At 40.7% G+C, this 12,691-nt stretch overlaps 1 protein-coding gene across 5 annotated transcripts in view; it reads right to left on the bottom strand.

Annotated features, from left to right (window-relative positions):
- Positions 1 to 12,691, bottom strand: part of TASOR2 (transcription activation suppressor family member 2) — a 1,022,580-nt gene that overhangs the window by 632,741 nt on the left and 377,148 nt on the right. For all 5 annotated transcript variants that reach the window (XM_085653577.1, XM_085653574.1, XM_085653576.1 and 2 more), the window contains exon 14: positions 2,229 to 3,017. In XM_085653577.1, the coding sequence (XP_085509703.1) occupies positions 2,229 to 3,017 (789 nt within the window). The remainder of the gene's footprint in view (positions 1 to 2,228; positions 3,018 to 12,691) is intronic.

Here is a 12,691-nt window from a genome sequence, read left to right on the forward strand (position 1 = left end):
TAAAGCTGCTGAGATTTGAGAGGAGAAAAACTCTGAGAAGATTTGCAAATAATCCTAAGAGTTCCTTTATTTTGATCCTTGGTCTCTGAGCAGTAGAAACCAGTGAAAAGCAAACAGATGTAACTCTCACCACACATAATTCAGCTTCTAGGATTACAAACTGTCTCCAGAACCCCAATCGACAACCCTTTCTATAGGCAGGGTGAGTTGCATCACATCTTCTGATCTTCATCAATCTGTGATGAGGCGTTAACAAATTCTTAATATTTATCCTGTTAATTTTCCTTTGCTTCATTTATACCTCTTCCATTCACTATACTATATTGTTATTCATTTGCCAGGTGTACCTTCATGACTTAACCTACCCACAAGATGATACAAATGTATAAGATGTGTTATTCAGGACAACAAAGATGTATTATCTCAGCCAGGTTGAAAGCTCTTTAGAGTTCTCATCAGAGTAGCCACATATTTCTTTGTGATTTGTATTAATTTGTGAATCTATAGCTAAAATCAATAAAAAGTGTTAAAATAAAAAATGAAACAAGAAAATGTAGATGTCATACCATAAGTGCCGAGGGCTCCCCCCCCCCCCCCCCAATGTTATGTCTTTTTGTTGACATTTGAGACAGTTCACCCTTAAGCCTCTGTAACTTTTTCTTAGACTGAATATCTTGCTAACTCAACATCAGTTTTGCCCAAAATAAGGATTTTAGTTCCTTCTTGAGGAGCCAGTATAAAAAGTCAAAATAAGGCAAAATTAAGTTTTTCTTTTACAAAATATCAGAAAAAAGTTCTGTACCAGAAAGTTAGTGAACTGTTTTCTAAAAAGAGCATCAACAAAAAGTTTGCTGTGCTTAGATCAACCATGTCCCTGCTTTAAGATACAGCAGAACTGTCATTTTTTATCATCATCGTTTTTTCCATTGTTTTAAGCCGTGGTCAGTATTTTCTATTTTTGTGTTTCCCGTCAACTTGTAAATAGTATTGAGAAGAGGTTTTAAACCCATGAATGCAAATTTGTTTAGATCGCTAATGTTTTTTTCAAACAAATTGTTAAATTAGAAATACAAATGAAAATGAATCAGTAGGATTTTACTACCTAATGTTGATCTACATAAGTAATTTACCATTATGTCTGTCAGACTCTTTTGGTTGCAGAGAGGTATGTTTGTCAGTTGTCCACAAACATGAGATTCCCTGCGTAATCAATACAGCTGTGGTTTATAATGATTTTTCATTGTGTTTCCACCATGCATCAATTCATAAGGTTAAAGCTAATGAAGAGAAATGTATATGAAGGAACATTATACATGAATTTCGACAGCCCATAATTTCAGGTGATGATTCTGAAGGCACTGTATAAAATGTATTCTTTTTAGCACACTGGAATAAATTTAGATGTCAAAAACATAGAGAAGTTCAATAAATTACAAATGTTTTAATATCGTTCATTCCCAACATCTTAAACAAAAAAAGCAGTTCTCAACATGTGCCAATGGTCCTACTGCATGGGACAAAAATAATCCAAAAATACACCAAAGCAATGTTTAATTTTTTATTTGAAATACATAAATATTTTGTATAACTGGTATTCTGGCAAGCTTCTAGTAAAATCAACTCCCCCTTTACAAAAAACTGTCCATTTGTTTAAAAAAAAAAGTCACTATACAGTTAGCCGGCTTGCCTAACATATGGCTGTACTCATTGTCACCTGAGACTGCTATCATGCAAATACAAATTATTTTTCCTTACCTTTATATATCTGAAAAAGACCGAAGCATGTGCTAAATAGAACCAGTACAAGCAATATGCTAGGATGCACCAAAAGGGCAAGTAAAAATGAAATTCTGCACTTTTACACAGCTGTTTCACACTGCATCCTTTCACTTCTGTTGACATAGCTGTCAGAGAATGGTACAACGCTTAGAATATCACCAATGGGTGGTGGTAGGTATGGCTGCTCCACATCAGTTGGACATTTTTCATTTTATCTTTTGAATAAAGTGCTAGGTCAATACCACTGAATGGCAAATCCCACAACCATACTGGGAATCCAAGGCAATGGTACATGGTAAGAATGTGACATACCGTCATCTCCTAAATTGTGTGCATTTCAAACTTTTTTTCTGATCTCTACCTGAACGAGACCTCATCTTCTCTAACACAACAACCATCATAATGTACACAGAAATAAGCAAAAAGAAAATAGGTGGCATCACACTCACCTCTTTTACGTCTCTGTGGGAATGATGCGCTTGCTAGTTTCAGGGTTGTCTCACTTTTCCCCAGAACAACAGCTTGCTCCTTTGAGGGTGGACTCTTTGGCTCTGGAACCACCAGTGTTGTTCGTCTCAAGCTTACTACTTTTTTGGTAATAGGGATGAGAGCCTTGGGAGTCAACTTCTTTCGCTTTTTGACAGTTAAAATGGCTCTACGAACCTTCTTTTTAGATTTTGTCTTTTTATGGCTCTTGTTTTCCTTGGTTCGCTTAGCACAAGAGCTTTCTGTTACTACACTTTGCTCATGAATACCATCAATTTGAACTATATCAACTTCCATGTTATCCTTCATTGTTTCTGAGGGTGTTAGAGAAGAAGAGTCTGCTTTAGGGCTCTGATTGGGAAAGGAATACTGGGATATGCTACAACGAGCAAAAAGTTCCACAGCCTTGGACATCTGCAAAGCATAGATGCTCGAATTTGAGATATATGTTCCCAGCTGTGAGAAGCCCAGCTTGCTACACACTTCAGGCGTTGGAAAGTCAGCCCACATTTCAAACGAAAGTGGGGAAGAGGTGGTGCTGCTGCTGCTCTGTGCGTCAGAAGATGACAATGCATCCTTTCGAAGTCTTACAAATTCCTGAAAGTATTCTTCAACCTGAGCACCCCTGTGAATGGATTCTGCTAGCTGGGCTTCTTTCGCTTGTCGCAAGGCATATTTCAGAGCGGGCAAGAGGCTAGTTACTGTGGCTGACATTTTGTTTCCACGTTTTCCGATGTTATAGTCTTCCATATCTATATTACATAGCAAAGATAACCAGAAGAGGAAATATTAGTTAGAAAACTTTTTAAAAATAGCTTGCACTGTTACAAAAGGTTGCTACAACAATTCACACTTGTATAACTATTACAAAGGCGGTGAGGACGTAATCTCATTTCACTCTTTTAAAAGGACCTATTACATTTCTATCACAAGCCCTCAATTGCAAGTTAGGGTTATCTGTTTTTTTTTTTTAGAACACGTTTTTATTTGGACATTGCATATTCCATTGTAGACAACCAGTTACAATTTGGTCCACTTATACTTTACCATTCCATCACTACCCAGAAGACATTATTTCAACATTCTGATCTGTTATCAATTCTTCATCGCTCACTAATCCGGGATGTTCCCTTCTTAGGGTTATGTATTGTTGTTGATTTGATGCACTAGACAACATATTTGCACAAAAGGGGCAAAGCTTCAATCACAAAATAAGATTTCTTTGATAAAGCATCTTCATGTTGCTCACAGTGTTTAAAAAACAAAGACTAGTGCTGCGCTGAAGGCATTTTTACGAAGACCTCTGATAGGGATTGTTTAAAAGGATGGTAGGAAGGGATATATTTTAGCTCATATATATTCCATTACATCTTAATGTGCTATTCACTTGTAGATATTGTCTCCAAAGAGAATTTTGAACTTTTGGTTAATAGACACAAAAAAGGCAACTGAATGAGACATTCCAAAGAAAATGGATAGCTTTAGTCTAGTATTTTCTTCACATATCTTTTCAGTTATTTTTCTTGAAAATCCAATGACATTAATTGGAATTAACTGATTACTACTACAGTGACTACAATACCAGGAAGAGTTGGCCTTTTCACCTTTATCAAACCACTTGGTTCAAGCATCTTTTGTTTTTAAATGTAATAATATTGAAGTAAGAATAGATTTATATGTGGATTATCTACTGTTAAACACCGCAACTTGATTTCACAACATGCGTGTGGCAAAACTCCAAAAGTTACTTAATTGTATAAACCTAGTTCTTCACATGTGCATCCACCTTGAAGTTATAAAAGGCTGCGAGCATGCACAAGATTCTAGCATACAATTCTGTTATAAAAAAAGGCATGTTTTCTATTCAAACCACATCAACAGAAAACATCTAAGAAGGGAACATTTACTGCTCTTTTTGCCAATGAACCAAAATGCAAGTCAAAAAAGTGTATTTGGCCGAACCCACCACTCTAAAGCAGTGTACCCAGAGCATAAGATAAAACAGGAAATGGTGCCCAGTGTAAACCATACACAAATTAGGATGTAAACTCTGCTCCTTACCAAATCTTTAAGACTGCACTTTTCCATCATGCCTAGCAGGATGACAACTAAGCAGTTCACTTTTGGAGCAACTGGAGCAGTTTTTGCTCATCTATCTTTAGTTGTGAAGTGCAAGTGTTTTATTTTAAAACAACATTTGCACTGGATCTGTGAAAAATCCTTCCTCTCTTAGAGACCAATAGACTTTCCAGTCTTCTCTTCCGTTTTCATATAATGTATTTCGTTATCCACTTTGGACTACAACTACAAAGAAATGGTCCATCAAAAGGCAAAACCAGCAACATATACTATGCATGAGGGGGCAAATAATAAACTTACACCCAATGTATGTCTTGCAACCCCAATCAGGTTATGCCAAGTTAGCATGCCTTCCACTGCTGCTTTGCCAAAATCCTTTCTTTTTTTCCCATAGGTTGTACTCTAGGTATTGACTCACTGAATCTCAGAGAGCAGCTGCGGCGATTAAAAACAGGAAGTTAAACGGGTAGATTTCACTCTATAAGCAAAAGTCTCACATACCTTCACCCAAACAAAACCTGTTTCCTACTCTTTTTCTCTGGAAAATGATAGGAAGTTGGACTAGCTGCATTTTATTCCTTATTTACTGGTGACTGCAACTAACAAATATATATGATCCACCTTTAAGAATTTTAAGAATTTGGGATCAGTCAGTTGATCCAAAGCAATTTTTAGAAGTTCGAACACAGAAGGGAATAATTATAGTATTCATTATAAGCACCAGTAATCCAGGTTTAAAATATAATTGACCTCAGATGTCACAATCTACCAACTAAACATTCTAGCAGCTCTAGTAAAGAGTTCATGGAAAACCATCAGATCATCAATGAGAGAGATCTTGGATGGAACTGACTTCAAAGAAACTGGTGGGTGATCATGCCAACCAGAAGATGACCCATCCACGTCCAAATGAGGTGAAGACCAGTGCCTTCTCGTTCTTCTAGGACTGGGAGATTTAGAACAGAGTTTGGCATGACATCTGTGTACAGAAGGTTCTTTTCATGGCGATATCTCTGGACTCTCAATACTGTTTCCTCTGGGACCTCACACCTTTCTGATGAGCTGGATGATGGGCACTTCAGTTTTGGATGAAGTGGGCATTCCAAAGACAGCTAAGGAGGCTGTTGCAGAAGAACTCTCTGTGGAGAACTCGGTGCAGGTGGATAAGATTGGTTATTTTCAAAAACAATTATGGCCGCTACATCCTCGGTATTGGAAGAAGAAAGTGAAGATAAGGCAATCCTCTTCCAAGACTTACAGGTGGAAGGCGACCTGGTTGTGGCTGAGAGACATTGTAGGCAATGTAGAGCCCCTAACATCAACCATGAGATCTCTGAACCCCTCAATATATGGAAGGGGTATTTTCCAATAGTGCACCCCTCTCAATGTTAACACCCAACAGGAGGCTGCCTCAATTTTGACCTGGATCAGGAGTGCTGATGATGACAAACTGATGTCCATTCATCTCCCTAGGTGGAAGAAGCGGCATCATGGGAGGAAGAGAGGGTTGAATTGTGACCTCTCCCATGCAGATGATCCAATTTTCCTATTTACTCTAAGACAATCTGCTTCCTTATACCTCAGCATCCACTATGACAATTTCAGAAAAATCTCAAGTCCTTTACGACTTGCGAACCATGAGGCCATTGTGGTCATCATTCCATATTATCTTTTCTCCACTAGTCAGGCATTTATCAGAAAAGGACATGCATAGTGGACAAAAGTAAATGGGAGGTGAAACATCACCATGGGAAATGAAGGACCTGTAAGAATAGTTTTGCAGCCTGAGGACTTTTCTGGATGTGCATGCTGTGCATGTTTCCACCATTTAGTGGTTGGTTTAGGAATTGTCCCCATTTAATTATGGAAGTTGACCAGTATGTGGGTAGTACCATCCCATTATGACTTCGGACACAAGTCCTCAGTGCCCCAGTGCATAGTTGTCATCTTTAGATATTTTTTTTCCATTTTGTGATGACCTTTACTGAGTTAGGGCTCATTATCTATCTGATCTATCAATTTGCTCCCCGTTTAATTAACCAAACCTCTTCACTTGGGAGGTGGGAGATTCACATATGAATCCAGAAGAGTGAATTTTTCTGGATTCACATTCTGTTCATAGATCATATAGTGGTATTACTTTCTTATGGGAGGCCAGGCTGAAGAAGATGTGTGGTTGTAAAAATGTGTCTCAGTACCTTCTGTTCCACTGGTAGCATGGACGTCCACGCAGTAGTTTTTGTGAAATTATAGATAGGAGACCATGCAGCAGCCATGCACATGCAATTTATAGACATTTGCTATAGAGGCCAATGAGGCTATCTTTTTCCTGGTAGAATGTGCTCTTGGTTTCATATCCAGCATTTTTCCTGCTAATCTTTAACAGATTTGGATTTGGATGGTTGGTATTGTCCATCTTGGGAAGTGAACTTCTGCTTTATGGTGTTTCTTGCGGGTAATACAATACGAATATCCTTACCTCCTTACCTCTATAGTAGGTGGTGCCCTTTATGTCTGTCTTTTTGTTTGTTGGAAGAAGCTGGTAACTGCATAGACTGATTTACATGGAAATCTGGCACTACTTTTGAAATGAACCGTGGATTAGTTATCATGACTAATCTGTTCTTGAGCATTTGTAAATATGGTTCAGACTAAGCACTTGTAAGTTGTTTACTTTGTGTAAGGATATGATTGTACGAGGAACGCTGTTTTCATTTTCATAAGCTTGAATCTTTTTTGTCTTTCTATGCCATGAGACTAAATTGGCCATCATCTGAATGGTGTGCACTGACTATCTGCCGTGCTTGCTGCTGAATTGGAGAAGTAAGGAGAACCTCCTAACGCAACCTCATGTTGGCAAATTTAGCAAAATCACTGGATCGAAATGAGGAAACATTGCTTTCTCGCCAGGTGGTGCAGTCCGACCAGAGCTCTTCCAATCTCCTGATTTTTTTTCAGTCGACATCTGATTTGCATACTCTTTCCACAGCTTTCACCCTTTACTCAAAACGGGTAGGGTAACCTTGAGCCAGTTTGCACAAATCTCCCTGCTTGCCAGCAAGATCAGGTAAAAGAGAAGGCTTTATTGTCTGTAAGATATACACAAATCGAGCTCAGCATCCATTCCAAACGGACTCAGGAGGCGGCTCCCCATGATGTGAATTCCAATTATCTCAGACATCACTATGCTTACGCCTTTCCAAAATCCGTGCAGCCTAGGGCAAGATAATATGTGTATATTATATATATATTTTAAGGAGAGCGAATAAATTATTTTTCCTGAGGGATGCAGATTTAACTGTGGAGTAAAGAAGCCCCAAGGAGGACTGCCAGATATTCGGTTGTTTCTCTAATGGCAAATATCGCCCACAGAGGTGGATGTGGGTCTTACATTTCTCATCATCTGACTTTCCTAATTTCCAATAGCATATAGATACTTCTCTCCTTAATGGCTTGGAATCTAGAAATTTCTCCTCGCATTACCAGTTTACCCTGCTTACCCAAATTTGCCCTGACCTCCAGGAGGCTATTTGCAGGTATTTATGCCATGAAGTAGTACCCTTGGTCTCCTCCAACCGAGCCTCCTACGAAGTTACTGCAGAAATTGCATGCAATTTTCCCAACAACTGATACCAGCCTTAATCAATGAAAGGCTCAATTTATCCTCCAAAAATGGGAGTGTGCATGGCGAATTCCAAATGGGGGTAAACTTTCTTCTTAGTTTCTTGTAGCTTAGTCTAGAATTCTTTGATGAAACTCCCTAATCTCTCTTGTATCTTAGCTAAGCATTCCTTGAGGAACAAAACAGGAATGTTATCAATCAAATAGGTTAGCTTGGGAAGATTTGCCATCTTAACCAAATGTATCCTACCATAAGGTGCTAATGGAAGGTACACCCAACTTGCTAAAAGTTCTTAAATTTCCTTACTCACCCTACTTAGGTTATACTTCACCACTTTATCTAACTTGTGCTTAACGGATTCCAAAATACTAAATCTTGGTTTCATAATTCACCTCTGTGCTGTCCTAATTCGATGCCATTACGTCGGTCTTCTCCTAATGCGTCCCACCATTTTAGGGGGGTCCTTTGAATACAGGATGATATCGCCTGCATAGAGAAAAAGCAAAATCTTGTGGTTCTGGGACTCTTAAGTCACTATCTCAACATCTGAGCTGAAGGCCTGCGCCAGGGGCTCTTTATAAAAATCAAACTGGAAGAGTGAACAACCCTGAAGTGTTCCCCTCAAGATGTTAATTCTCGTTCTCAGGATCCAGTTGATCAAAATTTGAGCTGAGTGTTCTGTATATAGAGCCTTGACTATAGCAATGAACACAGAGGGGAGGCAAAAAATCTCTTAAACCTCCCACAGGTTCACCCAGAATAGCCTGTTGAACACCTTGGCTGCGTTAATAGTTACTATAGCTGGTGGATCTATGTTTGCAGAAGCCATGTCATTTGACAATATTAACTGAGGAGTAAGATCGTGCAACTGCCTACCAGGCACAAATAACTTCTGGTCTGAGTGCACTATGATACTCATCACTATAGACAGTTTCCAAGCAAAAATGACAGCAAAGACCTTATACTAATAATTTAATAAAGAAACAGGCCTATACAAAACGATCTTCTTAGGATTTTTATTGGGTTTCAAGAGTAAGGTTATTACTGCTTCTTTCAAGGATGGAGGGGTTGCTAAACCGCCTGCCAACAACGCACCAACCAAATCCTTCCATATTGGAACTCTTTCATAGTCTTGTAAAATTCCCCTGGAAGAGCATCCTGGTCTGCTGCTTTCCCACAGCAAATTCTATTAATTAGTGAGATGATTTCTTGCTCAGTAATATCTTTCAGGAGGCCTTGTTGTTCTACGCTCAGCTAACCTGGAAACAGTTTTTTCCAGCTAACCACTATCTCACATCTGATTTCCTGAAACCACTTACTTCTGAATATAGATCATAACAACAATTGTGGAAACACTCATTAATCTGCCCATATCTTCTTTCTATTTACCTTCCTCACCACTATCAGGCACTCTATATCATTACACCCTCTGTCTGCTCTTCCTTTCCGGGCTAAAAGCTTGCCACCCTCTCACCATACTCGAAATGGGCCAGCTAACTGGCGTGTCGCTTTGCTCTGATCCTATTCTCAATAACCTGGACAAAGGCATCAAGTTTCCCAGACATCATCCTCTTGGATGCCTCCATTCCCTCCTCTAGGGTGGGCACCAGAAGCTTTCTTGCCAACACCTTGATCTCTTCCTTGAACCTCCTATCCTCCTCATGCAAATTCCTGGTTTTAATAAACCCCTGTTTGCAAAGAATCCCTCAGGCTACTGCCTCACAGGAGTCCCATACTATCACCAAAGATCCAGATTAACACTAAAATAACATCTGCTCTCCTCCATAATGCATGCAATGCAACCTGGTCTGGAGGTAATACCCTACCGCATCGTCCAACTGGGATTGGTCTCCATGTCAGGTAAACTTACTGCTAGTAGGCTTCCAGAGTGATCAGAACAATGGAGCAGTATATAGCCACCCTCCTTGACATTATTCAGCCCTGGTGGAGCTCCAATATCTTTTACTTAAGAATGTACAGCCTCAACACCCACGTTTGTGTACCACACAAATTAAAACCTGGCATGAAGTTCCTCATGAACTTCCTTACTTTGGGAACCCAGCTGCCCGCCTCTTTGACGATCCATGTAGTGCTACATCGAGACCAACATTGAAATCACCCCCCTATTACTTCCGAGGCTGGGAAATCCAACAGGTTATCACCTAAGTCTCTAAAGGGAGAGGTATCATCACAGTTTGGGCCATAAAAGCTTGTGAATGTGAATGTATACTGTCCTAGAGTCAACTTGCCTATGAGCCATATTCCCGGGCAATCAGTTTTAAAATCCACAATATTTATACCAATATTATTCCTGCTACACTCTTGATAAACAGGGTTTGTTTAGAACAGACCACCAGAGGAGTCCATGCTTGACCACGAAAGAGGCCCTCACACTCCAATGAAGTCAAATGTGTATCCAGTAGAATTATAATATGGACCAGCCTTTCTTGCAAATACTAACTAATGAACCTTTGTCTCCTTCTAGACCAAAGACTGTTGACGTTCTATGTCGATATCCTTATCTTCTTAACCCTTTACCCATTTTGCTTAGTCTCTACCCACTCATCTCTACACTGCTGGTTCTTATACTGGAAAAAAAAATTATAAAACAAGAAATAGAGCCTGGCCTTAAAATAATTAAGTTGGCTACAAAGACATACAAGGATACTTTTTTCCATTTTAGCTTTTCCAATTGTCTCCCCCTTATGCTCCCCACCCAGTGCCCTCTTGCAGGGAACCCACCCTCCCCCAGCTACTAGTTGTGGCATAGTCCTCTATGCCAATTTGGGCCCCGCCAAAGGAGGATATTTTAACCACTAATTACTACCATGCCTAACCCAGCACCCCACACTAAAACTACAGCAAGAAAGGACAGAAGGGAAAGGAAAGGTAAACTATGAATTAGACTTAATGGTGCATGGGATCGGCCCATCAACTCTAGGACAAGAGCTGTATTTTTTGATGAGATCACCAGCATGCTTGGTTCGCCTAATGTTATGCATCTTATTGTTCCACATGACTCGGAGCATGACGGGGAACCTCAAATGAGCCTTGGCTCCTAACTTCAACAACTCCCCCATCCTCTGGCCCAGTTCCCACTGCCACTGTTCGGTAGACGTCTAAACTTCAGATATGAAGGCGTATGAAAACCCTTCCCTGGCCAAATCCCCTTGCCTCAAAGCCAGATTCAAAATTAGCCTCTTCATGTTGTAAGACAGCAAATTGATAACCATCTTTCTGGGTCTTCTCCTGCCTTACCCTTCAGAACCCCCTCCCTTAGGAGATAGATCACAAAACCTTTCAGCTTTCTCCCCTCTGCTTCCTCTGGAACATTAAGAATCTTTAAATTATTTCTACAAGAGTGATTTTCCAGTTTTTCCAAGTCATATTGCAGGTTATGGTTCTATGACTTAAGTGTCTTCAATTCAGTGGAATTTCTATTTACCTCTTGATCTAGCCTCTCCGCGTTTGCCTCAAGTCCTCTCACAGACATCACCCAGCTTTGCCTCCAAGGTGTGACAAACTCCCTGAATGCCCTTATGATTTGAGTCAGATATTGCAATTCCCGTCTGCATCTCCTGACGAAGATCCAAAAGTATCTGTTCAACTGTGTTTGAGACCACTGGGGCATCAACCTGGGCAATATGTTCTCTCTGCCTGCTTTGGCGATGATTCTTTCTCGTCGTGAGGGCCTTCCGTGTTGGGGCCCTGGTTGGCTAGACCACTTAAGGTCTGGCATCTATTCTCCACTGAAACTCCGAATGACACCTCAGAGCTACGCACCTCAGGTCTGTGACCCTTTCTCTGTAAGAGGTCCAAGGGGGCTGAGGAAAGATTCACCCCACAGAGTACTTCCCACGACAATTGAGCATGCCACACGCATGGCCCAGATCAATCGGTAGAGGAGTCAGGCTGCATTGGTTTGATCTACAAGAGGCCGATCAGACACGATATCTGCCTTAAATCCTGTTTCTACCACACCCCCTTAATAGTGGCCATGACCACGTAAGGGGCCTGGGTGGGGGCGGGCTGAAGACAGTTGCAAATTTGTGCTGAGGAGCCATTGCAGAGAATGACCATGCCTTACCTTATCTGCGGGAACGTGATCAAGATGAGTACAGGAAAGTGCCCCTTTTATGCATGGTTGCCCCCACCTTTTGCCAAACTGTTGATGTACTTTGACTGAGTGTGCCCTGGGTTCCTGCCAACCAGGTACCCAGGGCCTATGTTCTTTACCCAAAATGTATTGTTCAAAACCAAATTGGGAACTTTCTGGACTTCCCTTGTAAAAGGTACCATGGGTACCAAGGGCACTGTGACCAGGGAAGGCCTTTAAGGGCTGCAGCACTTATTGTGCCACCCTTAGAGGCCCTGTACCTACAGACAGACAGACAGACACACTCTGCAGGCTGCCTGTTTTGGTACAGAACAAAGTGAAGTCTCGACATGGCACTCATGTGTGTCATGCCTACAACCCACTGTCCTGGCATAGGTAAGCCACCCATCTAGCTGGGTGCACTATACCAGTGGTGAGGGTACAGGTGCACGAGCACTGTACCCCTACAGTGTCTAAGCCAATTCTTAGACAGTAATGCCATTAAGTATATGGTACTGAGAGTTTGTCATTATGAAATCCACGGCACCATAATGCCTTTACTGATAAATGGGAAATCTGGTATCAAACTTCTCAGTACATTAAACCCACACTGATGCCATAGTGTGATT

Source organism: Triturus cristatus, chromosome 4_1 (genome assembly GCF_964204655.1).
Source record: "Triturus cristatus chromosome 4_1, aTriCri1.1, whole genome shotgun sequence".
NCBI classification, from domain to species: Eukaryota; Metazoa; Chordata; class Amphibia; order Caudata; family Salamandridae; genus Triturus; species Triturus cristatus.